This window comes from Macrobrachium rosenbergii, chromosome 10 (assembly GCF_040412425.1).
Source record: "Macrobrachium rosenbergii isolate ZJJX-2024 chromosome 10, ASM4041242v1, whole genome shotgun sequence".
NCBI classification, from domain to species: Eukaryota; Metazoa; Arthropoda; class Malacostraca; order Decapoda; family Palaemonidae; genus Macrobrachium; species Macrobrachium rosenbergii.
Window position 1 is genome coordinate 6,806,937 of NC_089750.1, and position 27,500 is coordinate 6,834,436.

General features: G+C 34.8%; 1 protein-coding gene across 12 annotated transcripts in view; it reads right to left on the bottom strand.

Moving 5' to 3' along the window:
* Positions 1–27,500, bottom strand: part of LOC136842464 (uncharacterized) — a 764,342-nt gene that overhangs the window by 163,917 nt on the left and 572,925 nt on the right. For 9 of the 12 annotated variants that reach the window (XM_067109832.1, XM_067109829.1, XM_067109830.1 and 6 more), the window contains 2 exons: positions 3,571–3,775; positions 1,108–1,345 (listed from right to left, as the gene is read on the bottom strand). In XM_067109832.1, coding sequence (XP_066965933.1) covers positions 1,108–1,345; positions 3,571–3,775 — 443 coding nt within the window. The remainder of the gene's footprint in view (positions 1–1,107; positions 1,346–3,570; positions 3,776–27,500) is intronic. The other 3 variants (XM_067109831.1, XM_067109826.1, XM_067109835.1) reach the window with 1 other exon arrangement.

The following is a 27,500-nucleotide window of genomic DNA, read 5'->3' on the forward strand; positions in this document are numbered from 1 at the left end:
ACCAGCCTTGGATAATCCAACTGTCTGATTGACCAGCAGAGTGCATGCAACGCATCATTTCCAGAAGACATGATCTCAAAGACTGATGAAAATGTGTTGGGTCACATAATCGGTTTTACCGGTGAAAATATGGTAAAAATAAGATATATAATTTTAAAATGCAGAATAGCAGGTAGAGTAAGGAATGTATTACCTGCTGAGTGCGGGTAAAATATAAAAAGATTTAAGTTCACCTAAAAACATGGGCCAGTCTACGAATAACTCTCAAGAGCAACGCATAAAAATTTAATAAATTTAAATAAAAGTTTACAGGTTACCTAAAATAAACTAATAAATATATATATATATATATATATATATATATATATATATATATATATATATATATATATATATATATATATATATATATATATATATATATATATATATATATATATATATATATACATATACATATACATTTAAAACGAAAACCAAAAAGTAACCAACAAATGTTTCTTAGTTACAAAGTATTACATTATGAAATAAGCGGATTTCAAAATGTATGATTATCAGATTTGCTAAAAAGGAAAAACTACAACTTACCGCTTTTATTCCAGTACATTAAAACGACAAAATAAGCAAGAGAGTTTTTGACCTCGTAATAATATCTAAATTTTGAAAAATAAAACTTCTTTCATTATTTTCGTTAATTATTTCTAAAAGCTCGCGTTTATTTATTTACGGATAATTCGGCTATGGACGAAAACTCTTGGCTTTTTATATTTTGTAAAAATATTAAGGATTATGACACTACTAAGACCAAGACAACATTCTGTGCATCTTGATCCAGAGAGAGAGAGAGAGAGAGAGAGAGAGAGAGAGAGAGAGAGAGAGAGAGAGAGCGTACACTTCAGATGAGAACTACCTGCACATTTCAACCTGCATTTATATATATATATATATATATATATATATATATATATATATATATATATATATATATATATATATATATATATATATATATATATATATATATATACAGAGAGAGAGAGAGAGAGAGAGAGAGAGAGAGAGAGAGAGAGAGAGAGAGAGAGAGAGAGAGAGAGAGCCATGACTGACCTGATGTCATCCTGGTACTGAGGCCGACCGTTGATGAAGAGGACCTGCTCGTAAGTCCCTTGATCTTCCAAATTGACGAGGTCGTCCTCGTAGACAAGGTCACCTCCCATGACCTTGCCGGCGTAGTGGTCAGCGGCTGGGTCGTCCGAGGCCACGCTCCAAGCCTCGCTGCTACTGCTGCCGTAGCAACTGCTCCCTCGGGAGGACCTCCGGCGGGCTTCCTTTTGGCGGGCGCCTGCTGAGGGAGAATGAGCGACGGATGCTAAAACCAATAATGACAATAAATTGATCAAAGGAAGATAAACAGTCAACAGAGGTTTCACTATTATTACTACTACTGCTATTAATAATAATAATAATAATAATAATAATAATAATAATAATAATAATAACAACAATAATAATAATAATAATAATAATAATAATACTTTAGAATAAAGAATTTCATCTGTAAGAAATACGCTGTTTCATCCATCAAAATATGAACACTGGACAATTTCTGAGTAATATTGATATGCAGGAAAAGCGAATTATTAGAAGAATTGAGAAAACTCAGTAAAAAATCAATTCGCAAAATGTAGCAATTTTATTCAACAAAATAATAATAATAATAATAATAATAATAATAATAATAATAATAATAATAATAATAATAATATTTTTGACATGAAGAAAAATAAATAAACAGTGAGACTGAAACCGGTAATAAACACATGAAGCAAAACAATAACTAATAGCAGGAAAACAGTAGTAATAATAATGACCATGATAATAAGATAACGGAAACGTTAAAAAAAAAAATAATTGTCTTCCTTCTAATCAACTAAATCAGACAATACGAAAAAAATGTAAAGAACGAAAAAATCAGTAACTATAATTTTCATGAAAAAATACGAAATAATCTTTTTCAAAATTTTCAGGCTTTAAAATTCTACTTTAGGATTACGTTCAATGTAAACGCTGCTACACACAAACGGAAACTAAACTATAAAAGGGGTAATAAATAATACTTATGTAACAAAGAATAGGATAGAAAATGGTTATAAATAATAAATAATCCAGGAAATAAACTTAACACATGAGTGAATATAAAGAAAAATAAAAAAAATGAACGAAAAAGCGATAATGTAAAAAAAAAAATACACACGACTGTCTTACATAATCGATGTCTATTCAAATCGCAGGAAAATTAACAACAAAGAGAAAAAACTTCATTGCAAAAGCTACAAATAAACAAAACAAACAAACAAACAAAAACTGGAATTAAGTGAATAAAAACAACGACTACAGTAATTCTGCTAAACAGCGAAGGAAAATGAAATAGAAATGATGCTAATTAAAACCGCACAGAATAAAAATTAAAGACAATTTTAAGATTAAAATGTTGAGCTGAATATAGAATTAGGCCAACGGCCAAGCACTGGGACCTATGAGGTCATTCAGCGCTGAAACGGAAATTGACAGTAAGAGGTTTGAAAGGTGTAGCAGGAGGAAAACCTCGCAGTTGCACTATGAATCAATTGTTAGTGGAAGTTGGAAAGTAAGATGAAGAAAGAGAATATGAAAGGGGGTACAGTAAAAGGAACGAAAGGGGGTTGCAGCTAGGAGCCGAAGACTCGGTGCAAAGAACCTAAAGTAATGCCTACAGTGCACCCCATGAGGTGCAATGACGGCACTACCCCGCCTACGGGGAAATGTGGAATAGTTACTAACAAAAACAAAAGTAAGAATAACTGACGGACATTAGATAACTGCATCAGCTGTTACAATAAATGCTAGTTAAAAATAATAACGATAATTATTATTACCATTATTAAAAATCATTAAATATAAAAAATAATAACGATAATTATTATTATCATTATTAAAAATCATTAAACATAAAAAATCATAACGGTAATTATTATTACCAATATTAAAAAATCATTAAATATAAAAAATCATTAAAATAAAAAATCATAACGATAATTATTATTACCATTATTAAAAAATCACTAAATATAAAAAATCATAACGATATTTACTAGTACCATTATTAAAAATCATTAAATATAAAAAAATCACACGATAATTGTTATTATCATTACTAAAAAATCATTAATATAAAAAATCATAACGATAATTATTATTACCATTATTAAAAAAATCATTAAATATAAAAAATAACGATAATTATTAATACCATTATTAAAAAATCATTCAATATAAAAATAACAACAATAATTATTAATATCATTATTAAAAAACCAATATAAAAAATCGATATTTATCGATAATTATTAAAAATCATTATTAAAAATAATTAAATATAAAAAATAATATAAATACTTATTATTACCAGTATTAAAAAATCATTAAATATAAAAAATAATAATGATAATTATTAATACCATTATTAAAAATTAAGTATAAAAAATAACGATAATATTACCATTATTAAAAATAATAAAATCAAGCGCTCACCCAAGCTGCAGTTCCTGGTGTTGTTGGCCATGAGGTGAGCCGCCCTCTGGAAGAAGGCGAGGGAGTGCTTGAAGGAGGCGCCCGTCGGAGACCGCGGGTCCCCTTCGGCGTCCGACGCCCCCGCAGAGGACACCACCAGACCGCTGTCCCTCGGGCTAGAGGATCGGCTCTCGGACCCATCTCTTTGGCGTGCCTTTAGGGCTTGCTGTCGAAAGGGAAGAGGAACAAGCATTAACAGATTGCCTTCCAGTATTTGGTTTATTTTAAATACAATAAAGAGAAAGAAATATGCACAGCTTCATACACACATATATACACATATATATACACATACATATATATATATATATATATAAACATATGTATATATATATACTGTATATCTATGTACATGATGTATATATATATATATGTGTTTATGTGTATATATATATATATATATATATATATATATATATATATATATATATATATATATGTGTGTGTGTGTGTGTGTGTGTGTGTGTGTGTGTGTGTATGTTTGTAATAACTTTTATATATTTTGGTAACAGTGAATTCTGTCTATTTGGAAAATATTTGTTTCGTTACTTTTGGAAAAAAAACTAGCTTCAATAGTTTTACAAAACTGTGTATAATAATAATAATAATAATAATAATAATAATAATAATAATAATAATAATAAAGAAAACTTTCACCATACACTTGCAGAACAAATTACCCCAACAATAACACCAATAATAACAAATGGTTGCATTAAAATCTGTTACTCGCCCGTCACAAAATAATAAGCTCAGTTAAAACCGCTAAAGCGAAAGAAAAAAATGGTGCAAAAGTTACAATTTCCTATTAAACCTACAGGAAATATCAGGAAGACACAGAAAAGAAAAGAGAGGAATGCAATAACGCAATAACTGTGCTTCCTTGCTAATTGCAGAACATTCACTTCCCATAACTTCTTGAGAGAGAGAGAGAGAGAGAGAGAGAGAGAGAGAGAGAGAGAGAGAGAGAGAGAGAGAGAGAGAGGAAATTAAATTTCGGACATTTTTTCAATATTATTTTACACCGTGATCCTTTTTCATGACACACTCTCTTTTTATAAACATGCAATTAGCAAATAATGTCATTTATATCCTTCCTTTCTAATGTCGTGACTATTATTATTAATCATTGTAATAATGACAATAATAACACCTGTTACATAAAAACATTTCTATCTAATGTTGCATCTTAACTCTCCTACTGCAACTAAGACAGCAATGATGACAAAAATAATGACATACTTCTCCCTACTAATAATAATTCTAACAACACATAACTCTCCCAGCTGATAATAATTCTAATAACAACAGACGATGACAACATCTAGAGTACACAAACAACGACGAGCCCCCGCCCAAAAACAAATGCAGTTAGACGAGGCGCAGCAAACAACGATTTGAAAACGTCCGCAGGTAAAGTCGGAAGTCCTCTGATGCCATGAAATATTAACCGGCTTAATTGTTAACCGCGCAGCCACCTGCTGTCCCATGAAGGCTGTTGACCAAATAACTGCCAAGGGGGGAACTTGACTCTTATTTCCTACTGGCCATAAGGACTAGTTTGCCGTGGTTCTTTGGATGCGTCTTGACCAGTACGGTACGAAAGAAATGTGACCCTTATTTCTTTCGTGTATTAAGGGGGTTATACGTGCTTTCTTCTTGAGAGAAGAAGAAACGCGTGTAATTTTAACCCTTATTTCCTTATGTCATGAGGAAAACCGACCCTCCTTTGGAGAATTTGCGTCTATGTGGTAAAAAGAACCTTATGGTCCAAGTACTTAAGGGCGGTTCATCCACAGAGGCGATTATCTGTACCGTTAAGGAATAACTGAAAAGCGACAATGGGATTTTTGCATGTGATACGAGACCAGTGACATCAAGGAAGCTGATGCGATTGACTGATTTAGTGTATTAAGCTGGCGTTACATCAGATATGTTCAACATGGCCAATTTCATGCAGCAAAATGAGCCATGGCTGAGTAATTCAATACTAAGATAAAAAAAAAAAAGTTTCAATAGGGCAGATAGTGTTTATAATAACATCACAATTACGATGATGTCTTCGGTTCGAATTGTCTGTTATGACAGACTAAAAAAAACTTCCATCTCCCATTCTTAGCTCATTCTCTCATCTGATCTGTCATTCTCTTTTGAATTTCCATTTGTACATAAATGAATACAATAAATGTAATAATTTTTAAGGGGAATATTCCTCGCGTTCATGATTGTGCATAATTTTATTATTCACCCAACTTGCTTAGTCAGAACTAATTTTATTCAAATACGAATTCCTCTCGTGGTGCATTATATATATATGCATTATATATATATATATATATATATATATATATATATATATATATATATATATATATATATATATATATATATACACACACACACAAAGTAAATGGGACCGAAGAATAAAAGAAAAGATTAAAATGTCAATCGACCGGATGTTGCGTCACTGAGCGTATCTAGACAAATCCGTACCTTCAAGATCAAATGAAAGTACTGGGTGCCCAGTAAGTAGATATCCCATGAGCGTTGCTTAAAAAGGAACAGTTCATATGGAACTTTAGGCAAGAATTCTGCTGGATACTAAAAATAATTTCTTTTCCGTAGCGCCGATTTATGCTCTCTCTCTCTCTCTCTCTCTCTCACATACACACACACACAAACACACATTATATACATACAGATATAAATTCATATATATATATATATATGTCCAAAATGTTGTTTGTAGACATATATTGTAAGTTGTATAATTTTCTTCCAACCAATTCTTTATGGAAATATATATATATATATATATATATATATATATATATATATATATATATATATATATATATATATATATATATATATATATATATAGATATGTATTCCATAAAGATATGTATTTGGAAAGAATAAATGATACAACTTGCAGTAAATATCTTCAAACGACACTCTGGACAGCGAACCCATCAATTGCATCAATCATAAAACAATAAGATAACTCTCACGCACATTCACTTGTTGAGAACAGCCAGAAGTTTCTCCCTCTGCGATCACAAGAGAAATGAGGGTGGTTGATTGATTAAAATAAAAAAAAAAGGAAATAAAAAGGAATTTTCTTTGTTGGGTGTTTGGTAAATCTCTCAATAATTATTTATTGAGTGGTGTGGAGGGAGGAGCACTTTATATGGGTAGTGAAATAATTGAGGAAAGCAAACCGCTAGAATTTAGATTTCCTCACTGATGTACTATATTAATGTGTGGCTAGAATCAGATATGAAGAAGGAAGAATATCGCACTTAAACAATGTACAAATTTAAGAGTATGTATACGGACGCAGTATATAATGCATGTGAAAGGATACACGGTATTTGTAAAAAAATAAAACATCCGTTATGCATTGCATGTGCTTTAAAAGAATAAAAAATGTTCTGTTAGTTACAAAATAAACAATGCCTTGAAATACAACACTGCGTTCTTAATATTGACTTCCATGCAACTACCTTCTTGTGTCTGGGTGTTTGCCTTGTATTTATGACCAAATTACCAAGTCAAATTTGGACTCTGGTCTTCAAACTCTTTAGAAAGGTTTGTAGTTCTTCTGTGACAAAAATACAGTATCTACTACAACAACAGCAATATTTCTCAGAAATTATTATTATTATTATTATTATTATTATTATTATTATTATTATTATTATATTATTATTATTATTATTATTATTATTATTATTAGGAAAATTATTATTATTATTAGGAAAGACCTTCTTTAATACAGGTTTTGTTAAACAAAATGGCAGTTTCAACAGCATTTATTTTATATAGTAAACGCTCAATTCGGATATGAATATTGGTCAATTGCCTGCAACCATTCCAGCGCAAGAAAAACAATTGGTAAGACAAATTGAGCGTTTACTATATAAAATAAATGCTGTTGAAACTGCCATTTTGTTTAACAAAACCTGTATTATTATTATTATTATTATTATTATTATTATTATTATTATTATTATTATTATTATTATTACCACGTGGAAACACTCATTTGTAACAGGCCAGAAAGGCAATCAAGTTAATAAAAATCTTTCATATAATAAAAAGAAGGCGAAGTAAAGAAGGGACATAATGGAATATGGCAAAATACACACTAAGCAATACACTACCTAAGATATGCAAATCAACAAACAAATGAAAACAAAAAACTTCAGCTAACGGAATATATAAAAAAAAAAGCCATTTACATCATTCATTTATCGTAAAATTATTCCCAAGGGTACTGGGAAAAAAAGAGAGAGAGAGAGAGAGAGAGAGAGAGAGAGAGAGAGACCCTCTCTGAAAATACCCCAAAAGAGAAAGTACTTTCGTATACGATCCCTGGGGGAAATAGGAAAAAGCAAACAAAACTAAAACCCTTCCAGAGGCGAAAGCAAAGCTCCTTCCTAATATCTCTCTCTCTCTCTCTCTCTCTCTCTCTCTCTCTCTCTCTCTCTCTCTCTCTCTCACTGTCCGTGCTCAAAAACAAACAAAACTAAAACCGTTCCAGAGGCAAAAGCAACTTTTTCTCCCTTTTCCTCCCTCCTTCTAATCTCTCTCTCTCTCTCTCTCTCTCTCTCTCTCTCTCTCTCTCTCTCTCTCTCTCTCTCTCTCTCTCTCTCTCTCACTGCCCGTGCTCAAAAAACAAACAAAACTAAAACCGTTCCAGAGGCAAAAGCAACTTTTCTCCTTTTCCTCCAGCTCCTTCCTAATCTCTCTCTCTCTCTCTCTCTCTCTCTCTCTCTCTCTCTCTCTCTCTCTCTCTCTCTCTCTCTCACTGCCCGTGCTCAAAAAAACAAACAAAACTAAAACCGTTCCAGAGGCAAAAGCAACTTTTTCTCCTTTTCCTCCAGCTCCTTCCTAATCTCTCTCTCTCTCTCTCTCTCTCTCTCTCTCTCTCTCTCTCTCTCTCACTGCCCGTGCTCAAAAAACAAACAAAACTAAAACCGTTCCAGAGGCAAAAGCAACTTTTTCTCCCTTTTCCTTCAGCTCCTTCCTAATCTCTCTCTCTCTCTCTCTCTCTCTCTCTCTCTCTCTCTCTCTCTCTCTCTCTCTCCTGACACCAATAACTTCGAAAGGAAGGGAAATTATGCAAAAGGCGGAAGCAAAACCGAACCCGAAGCACAGCACAACACGTGCTACTGACGAAGGCGATTCCGAACTTTCGGATTTTTTCTTTCATTGTTTTTTTTTTTTTTCGGGCGACTTTCTCTGGGCTTTGGTGTGACTTACATCCACGTTATAGCTTAAAACATTCAAATATTTAACGCCGAAATAAAAACAAGACAGAATATTACTAAGACAGAATATTACTTGAATCCCACAAAAGGGCCAATGAGAGAAAGCTTGAAAGTTCAGTAGAAATCAAGAGTGATTAACCATAAACTAGTTCAGTTAAACAGCCTAAACTAAAAAAAAATCTATAACAATATTAGAAAGATTCATATCTACTAAACAAATCAACTGAATGATCATGATTATCTTATATTTGAGGAGCTCAGACTTCATTAGAATCGAGATAATCTCTCTTCGTCCGGCTCAAATAAAGCCAGTAAGATAAACTGGAATATTTTGTTGCACAAAAATTCAGTCAGTTTAAAAACTAATGTAATTTTACATTAAACAGTTCACATACGGACAATTATTATATATATATATATATATATATATATATATATATATATATATATATATATATATATATATATATATATATATATATATATATATTATATTATATATACATATACAAATATATATAATATATATACCCAAATTCAAATTACACATACCGATTGACAGGAAACCTAAACCGATCAATAAATAAACGACCTAGTAAGAAAAAAAAAAAAAGCGACCAGCCAGTCATGAAAACAATCGTCGATCTGTCCAGTAACAGACACGTGTGAAGTACCCAGGCTCGTAAGCTTTCCCCCAATTAAATCAAAGCCGATCAAAAAACACCGCAACTTAATATTGCCACAGCTCCACATACACTAACAGGTAATGGCAGGTTATTGACAGGGAACGGTTAGTGACGTTCTTAATCTTAGCACTCTTTCTCACGGTTAATAACAGTGATTGACGTCGAAGAACAAGAGTTAATTACTTTTTCCCGGCGTCTTTAGCAACCAAATGTTTTCCGAAGTGAAATGTTCCAGTCTTGTTCTCAACGCACTAACTGAACCAGGAGTCAACCATCCGGCTTTGTCCGTACTTTATACCGATCACGTTCGGGATATGGAACTTTCCCCTTCCCTCTATGCTTCCCAATTAATCTAAGTTACCACTAGACAAATGTTTCGAGTTTCCAAATGCATTGTGATCTATGGAGTTGTGATTTCATAACAGACATGCGAGGGCAAAATTGTATCGCAAGACTGTTAACACCAATCAATCAGTCCTACAGAGAGCGAACTTGCAGTCACACTGAAATGGGAAAAATCAAACTAATTTTAGAAAATTTAATGAAAAAAATAACAATTATTAGAAGATGAAATCTTCAGAGAAGTATTCCAAAGAACAAATTGAATTGAATATAGAATTTAGGGCAAAGGCCAAGCACTGGGGCCTATGAGTTCATTCATGGCTGAAACGGAAATTGACAGTAAAAGGTTTGAAAGGTGTAACAGGAGGAAAACCTCGCAGCTGCACTATGAATCAATTGTTAGGAGAGGGTGGAGAGTAAGATGGAAGAAAGAGAATATGAAAGGAGGTACAGTTAAAGGAACGAAAGGGGTTGCAGCTAGGGGCAGAAGGCACGTTGCAAAGAACCTTAAGTAATGCCTACAGTGCACCACATGACACTGTCGGCACTGCCCGCCTACGAGGAATCCAAAGAATGGAAACCACACTATGACAAATGAAACGTGTCGACTGTTGCTTGGCTCATATTACATGATAAGAACTTTCGCCACCAACTGCTGATGACATTTTCAAAATGAATTTTTACCTGTCACACCGAAACGATTACATACTGAACTGTATTAGATTCTGAAGTGACAAGCGCCGAAAATAAGAAAAGTTTATGATGTATACTAGTATAATTAATTTCACGTCAAAAAAGTTTTCAGAGGCAATCAAAAGGAAAATTAAATGCATCACATAAACTAACTGGATAAGTGAAGTGGTTCAGCATTACAAAATGGCGTCGCAATTATTATGGTTATCGATACCGGAACAGTTAAGACATCACCAAAAATATTTCAAGACATAATAAATGCTACGGGAAGATGATGACGGAAATTAATAAATGACATAAAAGAAACAAAAACTTATGAAAATAATTACTAAATATTTCAGAATTCTGAAGTTACAATAAGAGAGCTGCAAGAAGAAACGTTTAACAAAAAATCAGAATTAGTAACATAAAATAGCATACAAACAACAAAATAATACAATCACTAAACCAATAAACTTTTCTAATCTAAGTATGACAGAATCTGAAGTCCTTTTCGGAGACCAAGCCAGAAGAAATAAAAAAAAAACTATCGGTAATAATGACACAAACATCTCATGAAGACTTATTCAGATGAACATACAATTTCATTATTAACATACAGCCTCTAACACCAGAAGGATCCACAAGGCTTCAATGCATTCGTGCTAAATATCACTACCGAACAAACAAAAATCACTCAAAGACAAACAAACACAAATAAAGAATGTTTTACGAGTTAAACAAGACGTTCAAACGACGCCTACTCCCATCTCACGACTTCGCTACGGGCATCGACGAGGGAAATTAACCCCTCGAAAAGGGAAGGTTAAACAGACCCTGTCGACTTGAGACGTGTCATTCTTCCCCGAAGAGATCACGACAGACAGACAGACAGACAGACAGACAGACAGACAACACAGACAGACAGACAGACAGCTCTACTGAAAATGTGTGATATTTTTTATGCAATTAATTTTAGCGTTCGTGGACCGTTATCAAGTTTTTCTTGTACTTTATTTGGAAAATGTAAGAGTAGTATGTGGTGTTCCTCCCTTCCCCACCCTCTCTCTCTCTCTCTCTCTCTCTCTCTCTCTCTCTCTCTCTCTCTCTCTCTCTCTCTCTCTCTCGTTATTAAGTTTTCTTGTAATTTATTTGGAAAATGTAAGGGAGTAGTGTATGGTGTTTCTCCTTCCTCTCCCCTCTCTCTCTCTCTCTCTCTCTCTCTCTCTCTCTCTCTCTCTCTCTCTCTCTCTCTCTCTCTCGTTATCAAGTTTTTTAGTAATTTATTTGGAAAATGTAAGAGAGTAGTTCATGGTGTTTCTCCCTCCCCCACCACCCACCCCCTCTCTCTCTCTCTCTCTCTCTCTCTCTCTCTCTCTCTCTCTCACATAAACATACAACAGAGCTGCGATGATACGCGAAAACATAAACCAATAAAATCAAACTCTTACGCAACTGCCAGGTACGGTGAATGTCCCACGAAACGACCAAACCTAAAAAAAAAAAAAAAAAAAAAAAAAAACAGCACCTCTTACCCCCACTTACTTTTCTTGTAGTAAACGCTGCTACATAACCCAAATGCGTCATTTTATGACAACTTCTCTATTACCTGAGGCGATTTATGGCCTGTCGCCCACCTCCCCGGAAAAAACAGAGAGGGGGGGGGGCGCCTAAAGGGCTAAATTGATCCCACCCCCTACAAGACAGGGAAGTGGGAGCGTTAGTGTCATTCTACCCTGAAAGTTAGAAATGGACCATTCGACGGGATATTGTAGAAAGCAAAAACTGAAAACCTTTTGATGGGATGGAACTGAAAAGATGAATTACTTAATTTGATACCAGAAAGTTTGTTGCATCCAGCTAGAGCTAAATTGAAAACATTCTCATGATAATAAATTAATTACATAAAAAAACAGGAGAAGGATATACAATAGATTATTTACGCTGCAAATTGATGATTATTATATATATATATATATATATATATATATATATATATATATATATATATATATATATATATGCATGCATTATAAAATCTACCCATAAAAATAAAGAAATATATCTTTCATATAAAATTTATCAGCATTATAAAATCTACCCATCTTTTCATTTATCAGTGTAATTCTTTTCAGAGAGAGAGAGAGAGAGAGAGAGAGAGAGAGAGAGAGAGAGAGAGAGAGAGAGAGAGAGAGAGAGAGAACGTTTCTCTATTTTATTCAGGAACTCGAAGTGACCTTGTATTTTGCACCAGCAACCTGAAAAAATCCGGGAAATGGATTTGAAAGATAAATGATTCAATTACAGCTACTTCAACCATGCCTCAAGACAGACCTTCAGGTTCTTTCGATCGAGACGTGTATTACACAAGTCAGTTCTTTAGACAAAACTCGCAGCCATTCATTTTTCTCATACGTTCTCCTTACACTTCAACGCCTGTGACCCCATACACTCCCTGTGGAATGTGAACAGTTCAAACATTTAAGTCCATAAACGATCGTTTTATTGGAGACATTTAAGGTTTACAAAAGTGTCTTTATTACATTACTACTATTGCAGTAACTGTCGATGTCACTACACTTGTCATTAAACATGCTAACGGTAATGGTAGGGGGATATACGTTCTTAACCGAAAACCATAAACAACCAATGTTATTAAGGCTTGCGACATTTACGATCAAATCCACTTTATTACACTCATCTCACCGCATTGTTTAATCAAGATTACGTTAACCTATTACGACCCGAAGGAATTCAACACCGTCATTTACCATCTGACCACAACTGACCACTTTGAATTTATCCTAAACTATATATAAAAAAAGAAATTGTTTGTCAGTAGTATTCTATCATAACTTGAAATCTTCGAATTTATTCTTATCATAAAACATTTCTAAAAAAAAAAACAGATAAAGCTGATCGTTAGCAAAGTTTTAAGACATTTTGACCACTCGGAATTCGTCCCTTAAATAAAAATGTTCGGGAGATAGTAATTACTAATAATATTTTACCAATACCACTATGCAAAAATATCGATTTCTGAAGATATTCGTTGCTAAAATAGTACTAGCGATAATGATTATTTATACAGTCAGTCACACTAACTAAAATACAACAACTGTTTTGTAGGAGAAAAACATAAAAGTCATATTAAGAAGCGTTCTATTCAATTTCTAGATTTTGCCAAAATTATATCAGCTTACAATAGATAAGTTGACGCGTTTCCCCAACTGTCGGACGCTAACAGCTGGATAATTCTGTAATAGTGCCATTATTTCTATAACTAATTTTATAATAATTTTACCTAAGTGTATTATATCATACTAGCATTCAACTGTTTGAGTTCTTGCATTGATGTACTTCTGATTCATTGCACAAATTCCTATCTTGCACTGATGTACTTCTGATTCATTGCACAAATTCCGATTTGTCTTTGCTGATACTACTATTGTAGAACGTCTAGTATCTACTCTCTCTCTCTCTCTCTCTCTCTCTCTCTCTCTCTCTCTCTCTCTCTCTCTCTCTCTCTCTCTCTCTCTCTCTCTCTCTCTCTCTCTCTCTCTCTGATGTTTACAAACGACAATCCAGGTGACCTACACTTCCGCTAAATTCCGTCCGGTTAAATTCATTAGCAATTGCGTCTGCAGCCTTGAATGCCACTGTATGTGTGCGTGTGCGTGTGTGTGTGTATGTGTGTCGGGGAAAGGTGGGGAGGGGACAGCTACTAAGGGTGGGGAAGAGAAGGTGCGTGCTACAAAAATTTAGGGCAATAAGGAGACTGTACGCATTATGTCTCATTACAGAATGCAACATCTTGTACGTGCAAATTTAAGGCCAGGTGACGTGCAATTTTCAATGCCGCCAGATCTCGATCTCAGCTGGGGGACACTCTGTAATGTGTCGCTGGATCTATATCTTGGTCTTGGACACGAATTAGGATCCTTTTCCGCTGGATTATGATCCATGCCACTTGATTTGAATATCAGTCACTGGAATTTCTTCCATCCTGAATCAGCTGGATCTGGATCCATGATCCTGGATCTGGACACTTGGTTTGAATCATTGCAAAATATTACCGAGTTTCTTATATAAATTAGAAAAAATTCTGTCGATAATTTTCAATAACTCGAGTTTAAAAACAAACCTAAAATCCTTTTAATAGCCTCTTACGACGAAATGAATTAAACCACTTCTTGTTTAAAGTTCTTAGAGTCACTTTTAACCCACATCTCTGTTTGTATGCATATATAGGTGTGTGTGTGTGTGTGCGCGCGCATGAACAGAAACAGATATGTTTATGTAAATGGAAGTAACAATATCTTGGTGTTTTTAGACCAGTTCTTAAGTGCTAGCAGTTTTATTTTCGTAAAAAATAAAATTCATTTTAAATAACAGATATAATAATGTTTTATTTTTTGTGATAAAAGGTAGTATGCGCCTTTGAGAATACGTAAATTATGTACACATACATATATGTATAATATATATATGTATATCTTATTTATATATATAGGCTATATATATATATATATATATATATATATATATATATTATATGTACTTTTAAGAACTTTCAGAACTGTATGTATACATACATGCAAAAAAGTCTGCATATATGTATACTGAAATCCCAAACATAGGTCCACAACATGAGATTCGTCGTCATCAAATTTACATCCTATCAATTTCACTCTGTCTAACAACCGACACACTTTCTCTGTGCCTAGCATGCAAAACGTCACATAATAAACTGCTTATCAAGTATTTACCGAATCAGCGACCGTCATGTCAACAAGCGCCACGAGAGCGCAAACACGGAGAAGATTTGAATGCGTACATGCGGGCGTCCGAGCGCACACAGGAGTGGCAAGCTCAAGAAAACAATTTGCTCAGTGAAGCATGGAGACTGTCCACGACGGAGCCTTTGAGGAGACGAAGAGCAGATCAAGTAAAATTTACATTTTTAAAAATTTCATTTAAATCTATTTAGCGCCCTGCTTCTATCAAAACTCCTCATTTGGAAAAGATCGTTTGCCTCTGAATAATTTCTGACTCACTTTGAAATATTTCATTTCATGAATGAATAAAATGAGCTTCTGGAGTCGAAGGCAGGTTTTTTATTTGACTTACGGTGTTTTCTGCTGTTACTCAAACTAAGTTATGCTAACCAATAAGGTTATGCATTTATTTATGAATTTACACATCTCTATATACTTAAATATACTTGTACTTTAATATATTTGTATTTATTGAAAAATTTAATGAAAACCAATAACTTTATTCTGTGACTTTCCATTTTCTATCACATACAAAAAGAAAATGGAACTGACACAGCCTACTATAGAAAACGCCTAAACATATGGGTGACTAAATACTTTCTTACACTAACGGAGAGTATTATGCATGAAACAAGGTTACTTGATAGAAATAAAAAAATAAAGCTCTATCTATCTGCATGAAATATAATATGATTAAACATATAATTCCCAAACTACAGTATAATATATCATTCTTTCCACAAAGTAGAGAGATACGCTATAATACATTAGTCAGCGTTACAGATCAGTTTTCTTTGGTACTACAATCATCAGTGGAAACTCCGTTTTCTATTATATCGATCAACATTACAGGGTAGACTCTACAATGAGGAGTTGAATCTTTCATACGAGGCAAACTTCTTTTGGAATTCTGTAATCGATACTTTGCTGAAAATTAGCGTAGGTATATGAAAATATATGTTTATGAGATCATCCATATAATGTTCACGGCCTGTCAAAAATAAAATGAAAAAATATGGCATTCTTTCCATACCGAATAACTCACAGTCAAATGTTTCACACGAAATATTGTGTGAAGGATTTATGCTAAAATGTCTTTTCAGCTAAATTTTTGCAAACATGAGCAGAAAAAATACCTTACACTGAATTCTGTATACGAAATGATTTAATAAATAATAAATAAGATGGAGAAAATTACAAGATCATCATCGGCTTGCCCACTAAAAGCCCTAAGTGCCAATATTGCTGTTTATGAAAGCATTCAAAATAGCATGGAAGAGAAAATAAAAACTACAACAGCCTAAATCCGATAATATCTTAGAAAGATGGTTTCTTGGAAAAGGAATGGGATAATGGACACTTTATCTGTGGAACTGAGAATTAACTTATGCAGAAATCTCCCCCATTAGTTGATCCATTGGCCAACCGCTCCTACCGCCCCCGCCCCCACCACACACACACACTCTCTCTCTCTCTCTCTCACACACACACACACACACACTCACTAGCACATATATATACATGTTATATATGTGTGCATAAATCCTATTAAATTTCTTCTTTAGTTTCGCCACCCTCTCTTGCTTACCAAAAGAATCAAACGAGCTGAATTTTTTTCTCTCTCTCTCTCTCTCTCTCTCTCTCTCTCTCTCTCTCTCTCTCTCTCTCTTTCTGCACTCTTCCTGGAAGTGACAAAGCTCCCTAATAGCAAGCAGACGAGCCAGTCAGACTCTGTGATCACAGCAACATGTCTGTCTGCAAAGCTCCTCCTAGCGAACAATTCTCAGCTGGCCATTGTTCGTAAGGGTTTGCACAATGACTCGGTATTTACGACGAGTGCCTCTCTACCTTGTCTCTACCCAGCCGGAGACCTCTTCGTACCTTCGAGGTACAAACTCACGTCCCAAAAGGAACGTCGATTATAACAATAACCGAACATTCTCCTTTTGGTAACTGATTTTCGGGTCCGTTTGTGACCAAGACTCTCAATGTAAAAAAAAAAAAAAAAGACACGTAAAAGGGGGAAGGGACACAAATAATTAAAACAAATTAAAATAACGCACCTTCCTCACATTATTTCATCTCTCCCACTCTCTCTTTCTATTGCGTGTAATGTATGGGGTAACCACCCACTGAATATCTCATTACGTTTGTACAGGAACGTACAAACGTAATGAGATATGATAAACGCATATAGATACACATACAACAAAATACACATTTTATCTGTATCCCGACGATCTGTATGTATGAATGTTTGTGTGTGTATATTTATATATATAATATATATATATATACCATACACATATACACGTTTGCGTGTGTGTGTGTGAATATGCTTACGCATATGAACAAAACCAACGTTCAATTACGCGTCGGAACTGTTACGGATAAAAACCCATGAAAAAATGTTCTCCCCCAAAAGCAAAAACCTATAACTTTCAACGTCAACTTCTTCCTCTTCTCTTCTCCCTGAAAAAAACAAATAAAAAAACTGAACAATTCTGCATCTCTCTCTCTCAAAAAAAAAAAAAAAAAAACTATTTCTCCAATTTTCTAGCACTCCCCCCATCGAAAAACAACCCACGATGTCTTCTACAGCTAGTTTCAACTACGAAAATCCGACAACCAGTCTTCCAACTACTTCCCCTTTCCACACACGAAAAAAAACTTGACACTAAAAATAATTCCACCAAAAAGAAAAAAGTATAACCATTTCTACAACTAATCCCTATGTGTACATCCTATAAATACTCCTACCATTAACTCCCAGCCCCTAAATGCAGCCACCAGCAGACAACCTACAACGACTTCATCCTTCCGTCAACAACTAGGTCTGCGAGTCGCCCAAGCGAGCGATCTGGGACGATGACCAAGTCTCTCGGAGCAGAAAAAAGGAAGAAGACTCAATGTATGGCGAACACACTGTGTTGATAATGATGACGGTGAAGACGATTTGCTCGCAGGCGTGCGACCTCTCCTGATCCTCCTCTTGCCAATTACGGCACCAGGTGAAACTGAGTTTCACTTTTACCTTAATGAGGCGTAATCTTGCTATAATTAGTAGTTTAAGTATGAGGAATACGTAACGTGGTGCATCTCATCGTGATGGCTTCTTTGGCGTGTAAATACCATAATTTCCTTTATATATATACATATATATACTGTATATATATATAACATATATATATACTGTATATATAGTATACATATACAGAATAGAAGCGCTTTCACATATAATTCACATTAAAGGGTTAATTGTGACATAATATTTGAATACATAAATGTAGAGGGTGAAATTGACAAAATAATTACACACAATATATATATATATATATATATATATATATATATATATATATATATATATATATATATATATATATACACATACATACATATATATACTGTGTGTGTATACAAGTTAAGCAGACAATAAAGGTCAACCTCATGATATTTACTCTAATTTACCAAAAAATGCTCTGAATTCATTAAAATAACTGCGCATAGCCAAACTTTCCCAGGACAAATATATATATGCACATACCTAAGCATAATCATAACCAGCGCCCAGCAACCCCTTGCAAAAGGAGAGAAAGCTCCCTCGAAACCTTTAATTCTGTTCCTTAGCAATTAGGCCAATTAAGGCAATTTGAAAACAAGGCCGTCCTCATGTTCCTGCATTCCTAATTAACAGAGCGTGCGTGGTCAATCAACACTTGACTGCCATCAATTGTTATGCAACGGCGTATTCGTCGAAGATCCCTGATGGCTGCAGATTTAGAAACGACATTTTCTGTTTTTTTTACTTCTGCTGTTTTTAAATTTTACGTGAGTAATTATTAATCCGGATAAACATTCAAATAAATAATTATATCAGCAAAAAAGAATTTAGAATAAAAAAATCATCGAAGTTATCATTTTCTCTCTCTCTCTCTCTCTCTCTCTCTCTCTCTCTCTCTCTCTCTCTCTCTCTCTCTCAGTGCCGAAAATAAATTTATGCATTATTCTCCAGAGCTGGTCCAAATAGCCCAGTACAACATAAATCAAGTCCAAATCTTAATAAATATTACATCTTTTCATTAACCGACTCGTATATAACTACCGACTACGTCAGAAAATATGACTAAAAGGCACCTATTCTTATACACCAATCACTCAGTTTTATAATGTCTTACTCATCGACTGAATTGGACGTACAGTGGCAACACAAGTAACTTCACTGACTGATTAACTGATTTCCGTTATTTGCCATCTAAAACTGAAGTTATTTATGAAATTTTTTTCCCGTAAACTGGTGTCATAAAAAGAAATTATTTATTAATGATTCTTCCGTAAATTATCACAAAAATATACCTTATTGAATTATTTAGTTAACTGGAATAAAACTGAGGTTATCAACTGAATGATATCTTTTGTATTGCAGCATTACACATTGAAGTTATAAGGTAACTGATTTCTCCCTTTAATTGTCCTTACACATTTTCCTTTATGTACATCCAGACTTCAGTAAAATCTCGCAACCAACTGAGCTTCCGTGACGTCTAATAAATGGAAAAACCCAAATAACAATAATACATCTATTTACGTATATCACGAAGTAGGAAGTTCCCGCATAATGACCTTTAATTAACCTTCCTTCTGCAGATAACGAGTAAGAAGTAATTAACTTTGCGAAAGGTCAAACTTAAATTTAGCTTCCTTTTGGAAATCACGATACCGGCCTGTGAGGGGGTTAAATTTAAGGAAAACACCTGACAGTTATGAATGACGCAGGTGAATTGATTACTAAGACGACAGGTAAAGATGCTTAATAGTAATAATATCAGTAAAGAAATTGAATTAAGAGTCGTGTGACTATAATGCACTGCAGATGTTTGAGTCCAAAATACATTACAAAAAGACGTTTGCAGGTTCAATTTCCCCCTTAAATATTAGCGTTACAGCAAAGCATTTTTCCTATAATAATAATAATAATAATAATAATAATAATAATAATAATAATAATAATAATAATAATAATAATAATAATAATTATTATTATTATTATTATTATTATTATTATTATTATTATGCGTCGTAAAATATTCAAATGAAATATATTAATTTTTTAGATTGGCATCATGAAATTATATTTCTCAACTTACTGAAGAAATGACAAAATATCCTTGTGCCCTCAGTTAGCCCAGAACTCTGGAAAGCAAGAAAAAGGACCAAAGACTGTGTCGAGGATACGAATCATCTTGAAGAGAAAGTATTACGCTGAATAACACTATAAAACAGCAAGAAATAAAATTGCGCGGTAATGAGGGGAAACAGCTGACTGCGCATATTTTCTTTATCTTCTTACGACAGCGGTGGTTTAGACTTTTACTTAAGCTGAATTTACTTAAAATAGCAAAACCTTTTTAATATCCATTTATTTTCTTCCTCGATAAAGAACTATCATTAGCCAAGTCGTTGCTCTAAAAGATGATGGATCCATTATTACTGCGGAAAGAGGTAAGACAGAAATTAAACAAGGCGCTATCTATAAACAATACAAAATTAACTTAAAGACAATACACATACACACACACACACACATACACAAACACACACAAACATTTTATATATATATATACATATATATATATATATATATATATATATATATATATATATATATATATATATATATATATAACTACATATATATGTATAATGTCTAACTGAATCACAAAGATATGGAACGTGATGAATTTATATATAAAGGCAAATGCCATATATATATATATATATATATATATATATATATATATATATATATATATATATATATATATATATATATATATATATATATATATATATATATATATATATATATATATATATATATATACATATATATATATATACATATACACGTATACACAACGACCACAGTTTCGTTCTGCCCTAGAGCTATCCCATGTCAGACCCCTTTAAAAAAAAATACAAGCATATGCCTGTACGTCCTCTTTCATACATAAAATAACGCATGTACGCACACGCAAAAATCAGTGACAGCCAAATCACTCTAACGGGCCACACGGCTTGCGTGAAAAACAAGCAAATAATTCTCTTCTTCTTCTTCTTCTTCTTCTACTTCTTATTCTTTCGTAATTTCAACAAATTACCCATCAGATTACCCGGGGCAACCCATTGTTCTTCCTGAGCTTGCAAACTAATTGACCAATAGGACTTAACAAGCTCGCCTCTCGGTGTAATCAGCCAGCCAGTACATCACGGTTAATCCTTTCTTTACCCAACTCACCGCCGCTAAATTTTTGGGCGTGGCTCAAACGCACCGCACTTAATCCAGGTAATAAACCCGCTTTTTGGAACGTGCTCTTTCTTCTGCTTTCTGAATCTCATGTAATGCGGAGTTCTGAATTTATTGCATAATCGTATCTCGTTTGTAGGATGGGACTTCTACAGTCATTTTAATGGTGCGTGAAAATAGTGAAAGTGGACAAAGATACGTATTAAATCGTGAAAATAAAATAAAACCACTTAATGCAAACTGGTCTGAGGTAACGAATGCCAATTCGTTTCCAATTATTACAACATCATTATTATTATCAAAAACACTATACGAATTAAAAACAGACGAAGGCTAAAAGAATAATAATTATTACAAGCTGAAAAAAAATGTCTGCCATTAAATTCAGACGATAATCCCCTACTCAACAAATGTGACTAAAACGAAGGAGGCAGTTCTAAGGTTGCAACCGAGCGACCACACAAGACGAACGAGTTCAAAGGACAAAGAAGACAAAATGACAATAAAGGAAGGGAAGTAGAAAAGAGACAAATTGCTGGTCGTCGAAAATACAAAAAAGAAAACTTTCCATCACCTACTTGGCCAAATTTCCCGTCTCACTGCACTAGATCAACTCCAAAATGGCTGCCCATAAGAGGGCAATAATAATAACGACCATAATGCTCCCGGAGACCTACATTCGCCGTAAAATGAATGAATGAATGACGCATATTCAACACGGGTGGGAGGTGGGGGTGTAGAGGTGGGTAACGGGGTGGGGTGGGGGCCGAGAGAAATTACCCGAAATAATGATAGCCATGTAGGACGACAAAGACCCCTATACCGTTAAGTTCCTTTCATCCGACAGAGTAGTTTTCCAACAGTAGCCCGTGAAAAGGCCCGTGAAAAGGCATGTGAAAATTCCCGTGAAAAGGCATGTGAAACGGCCCGTGAAAAGGCATGTGAAAAGGCCCGGGAAAAGGCATGTGAAAATTCCCGTGAAAAGGCATGTGAAAAGGCCCGTGAAAAGGCCCGTGAAAAGGCATGTGAAAAGGCCCGTGAAAAGGCATGTGAAAAGGCCCGTGAAAAGGCCCCTGAAAAGGCATGTGAAAAGGCCCTGAAAAGGCATGTGAAAAGGAAAAGGCCCGTGAAAAGGCATGAAAATTCCGTGAAAAGGCCCGTGAAAAGGCCCCTGAAAAGGCCCGTGAAAACGTGAAAATTCCGTGAAAAGGCATGTGAAAAGGCCCGTAAAAGGCATGTGAAAAGGCCCGTGAAAAGGCATGTGAAAAAGCCCGTAAAAGGCATGTGAAAAGGCCCGTGAAAAGGCATGTGAAAAGGCCCGTAAAAGGCATGTGAAAAGGCCCGTGAAAAGGCATGTGAACAGGCCAGTGAAAAGGCCCCTGAAAAGGAATGTGAAAAGGTCCGTGAAAAAGCCTCTGAAAAGGCCCGTGAAAAGGCCCCTGAAAAGGCATGGGAAAAGGCCTCTGAAAAGGCCCGTGAAAAGGCCCCTGAAAAGGCATGGGAAAAGGCCTCTGAAAAGGCCCGTGAAAAGGCCCCTGAAAAGGCGGCCCCATCCCTAAGGAGCGTATCAAGAGGGGACCTTCCCCTATCACAATGGGTCCCACCCGTTCCCTTAATCCCCGTATTCCCCATTCCCTGAGGACTTCCCCTAAAATTCCTTCCCCAAACGAACCTCCAAGACTTCCTGAAGACTTCATTCAGCAATTCCTTGAGGAATCTCCACCTTTCTACTATGCTGTCAAACCCCCACTTCTCCCCTACGTTTCCCCTAGGTCCCAGACCCTTCCAGAGTGCTCCTCCCGTCCTCGGGCCTCCCCTACCCTTCCCCACGAGCTCTTCCCACTCCTCTTCCCCAACAATGACCCCGTACCAGGCTCTAAGGAACCCCAAAATTCGCAATAGTTCCTATAGTTACCCCTCACAACGACAGTTCTGGTCCTCGTTTCCCGAGCTGTGAGGTCCCACTGCAAAAACAGCTTTATGCAAGAGCCAGATATCTCGATGTTCTCTCATATGTTTTAATAATAATGATCCAATATACATACACACACACACACACACACACACACACACACACATATATATATATATATATATATATATATATATATATATATATATATATATATATATATATATATATATATATATATATATATAATATGCATATCTTTCGAAAGGCATTATTATTAGTATTAATAGTAGTACTAACAAAAACAGCAACAGCAACAGCATTGGGGTGAGTAGTAGTATAGTTTGTACTTTTCCACCATAAACATTACCTACTCTCTTCATTTTGGAAAAAAGTACAAGGAGAATCCCTTCAAGTTGGCAATAAACTGCCACCAGAGAAAAGCAAATAAAGAGGCCTCTTTCTTTGCTTTTCGTAAAAACAACTTTACCGAACTATGATTTTCAAGGTGGGGAAAAAAGGCAATCCGAAATTTTCTTTGGCTGGGCCAAAAGTGTGGGAAAAATTCTCAGTTTTTATGACGGCTGTAAGTCACGGTACAAGAAAGAGAGAGAGAGAGAGAGAGAGAGAGAGAGAGAGAGAGCGCGTCTAAGACAATGCTGTGAAATAGAAAATGTGTGAATTTCAACGTCCACAGAAGCAGCACAATGCATCATCACATACACAAGCTGTTGGATTAAATTGCTGGTTGTCGCTGGCTGTGGGAAATATGTTCTCCAATTTCACATTGGGAAACAATGAACGTAAGCAAACTAATAATAAAAATAACAATAACGATAAACCTTATGTCAGCTTAAGACCAAATAAAATACGGTATGTAATCATACATACCAACACCTTTATATATACAGTATATATATATATATATATATATATATATATATATATATACATATATACTGTGTATATATATATTTATAGATATATGTATTATATATATATATATATATATATATATATATATATATATATATATATATATATATATATATATTATAGTGAAAGAGAGAGAGAGACATGAGAGAGAGAGAGAGAGAGAGAGAGAGAGAGAGAGAGTCAAAGTGTTAACATTTATACATCAGACCATATTCAAATGATAAGGATAGATGGAAAACTCCCAACACCTGAGAGAGAAAGGAAAAAACGTAAAAGATATATATAGATATAAACGCAAAGATCGCTCATGCGAGTCTAGACCACAGCTGAAAAGCTCCTGCCAGTCTCTTGACAGGAGGAAACCACCACCGCTGATGACGTGAGAAGTCCTCTTCGGGAAGCCTAGGGTTCCCGATGGATCGCGGAGGAAGCAGAAGAAGAAGAATTCAAGCGGAGGAAGAAGAAGAAGAAGAAGAAGAAGAAGAAGAAGAAGAAAGAAGAAGAAGAAGAAGAAGAATTAAAGCGGAGGAGGAAGAAGAAGAAGAAGAAGAAGAAGAATTAAAGCGGAGGAAGAAGAAGAATTAAAGCGGAGGAAGAAGAAGAATTAAAGCGGAGGAAGAAGAAGAATTAAAGCCGAGGAAGAATAAGAAGAAGAATTAAAGCGGAGGAAGAAGATGAAGAAGAAGAATTAAAGCGGAGGAAGGAGAAGAAGAAGAATAATTAAAGCAGAGGAAGCAGAAAAAGAAGAATTAAAGCGGAATGCCGTGTGAATCTGTCAAGTGCTGGAAGTGCAATATGCTTTACTCGTGACCAGAAAGTCTGATCAGGAAGTTAGCGGGAGAGAAGTCGATATGGGAATTTTCGGGCTGAAGTGACCTAATTCTCGAGTGGTTTTCTCACCCAAAGTGAAAACTCATCGATAAAATGCACTTATAATGAGACTTAAAAGGAAAATGCCTGACGAATTTTGCGAATCGCGTATCTGAGATAAATACTACAGTCTCTGTGCTTTAATTCATTTGATTTATTAGAATCCTTCTATTCACTGAAAAAAATTGGCCAAAAATTTTAAAGCTGTTAGAAAATAGTTTCAAGATAATACGTGAACTATAAACGGGTAGGAGAGAGAGAGAGAGAGAGAGAGAGAGAGAGAGAGAGAGAGAGAGAGAGAGAGAGAGAGAGAGAATACCCACGAGGGGGAGAGCATAACAAATACCCATACGAGAGAGAGAGAGAGAGAGAGAGAGAGAGAGAGAGAGAGAGAGAGAGAGAGAGAGAGAGCATAACTAATACCCACGAGAGAGAGAGAGAGCATAACAAATACCCATACAAGAGAGAGAGAGAGAGAGAGAGAGAGAGAGAGAGAGAGAGAGAGAGAGAGAGAGAACAACAAATAGCCATATATCACGGCGTTAACGATACCGATAGGTCGCAGGAAGTTCAAATCCGTGCACCGGAATTTGTCGAGAGAAGGCCTATTAGAAGAGACCCGCGATGAGGCGGAGGAGGCTATAAAAAGGTGGGAGAAACAAAAGCCACAACAATGACGAAAACGCAACAGGAGGAAAAGCGGGGACAAGGTGAACGCAAAAAGGGCTTTTGTTTCGAGCGCTGAATCCGAGCTGTCGTTCATAGGCTTCTTTTTGTGTGTTCTCTTCGTCAGTCGGGTATTCACGTCATGATTTATTTCTGCTGTTGTTCATATATCTAATTCGCTTTTTCAAATTGTTATTTACTTATTTATTGGTTAATCAGTCATCTCTGTAACGGCTCTTTACTCCTGTAATGATCTATACTTTTATTCATATTTAAATCTGTTTCCATTTAACTTTTGTCTTTTATTCTCTCAGCCAGTCAAGCCACTTTCCTTTCTTTTTGAATTCTTGCATAACAACAACAATAACAAACAAGAACAGCAATAAAAATAATAACGACCAAGCACTGTACTCGTTGCTGAAGAAAGATGTGCTTATAAACTGACACAATGACAGTTTTCAGTGTTTTCGAATCAACCCAGCCCAAATGAAAAGACATAGGGTTCTTAATAAGAGCCAAAAACAAATTGGGCCAGAGTGAAAAAAAAGTCACTGAGTCCTTATAAATAAAGGCAAAAGAGATTCGAGAAGGAGGACTTCCCTTCATACACAAATATTGTTGCTAGAGAGAAGTAGCCATATGCTTATTGTAGGTGAATGAACTAACAATGACGTAGGATCACTGGACCATGTGTCAATCATTCCTCAGCAAACTCCTTCAATAAAAAAAGGAAGAGTTTTCTTAATTTTTAAAATTCATTGCACACACCTCTCAAAAAGAACTTCTAATATCACAAACAACTAGAGGTAATGAAAAAAAAAATGTTAATTAAAACTTCCACAAAATTTATGAAGAAAAAAAAAAATTGATAGAAACAGTCTTCCCAAAGACATGATAAACCTCGAGTTCCCAAGATATAATTGTGATTTATATAAGCACAGTTAACTAGACCAGATTACAGTACTTCGACATCATCTGGTTTTCATGTTATCTCTGGTCCATCTCCTTATATAATGAGAGTAAGATGATACATAAATATATCTGATACTAATCAACGACCGTGAAAAAATAACCCTTTAAACAGATGGTGCCACGCGACAATAGGACCATGGCTCTCTCTCTCTCTCTCTCTCTCTCTCTCTCTCTCTCTCGTTAAGAACATGAAGCTCTCCTGATTTAGGATAACTATGTAAGGTTAATGCTTTAAAAGTAAAAATACGTAATAGTATTATCATTATTATTATTATTATTATTATTCATGCCCTTTCATTGAATAATGCATAAACCAAAAATTTTTCTGTGCATCTCTGCTCATCTTAATAACTAGCTTTGGCCGCAGGTCAACAACCTAAAAAAAAAAAAAAAAAAAACTTACAAGCAAAGCTTCCCTTAAAAGTCTTGTTAAATACAACTCCATCAAGCTGAACGCAGCATCTCTCTTTA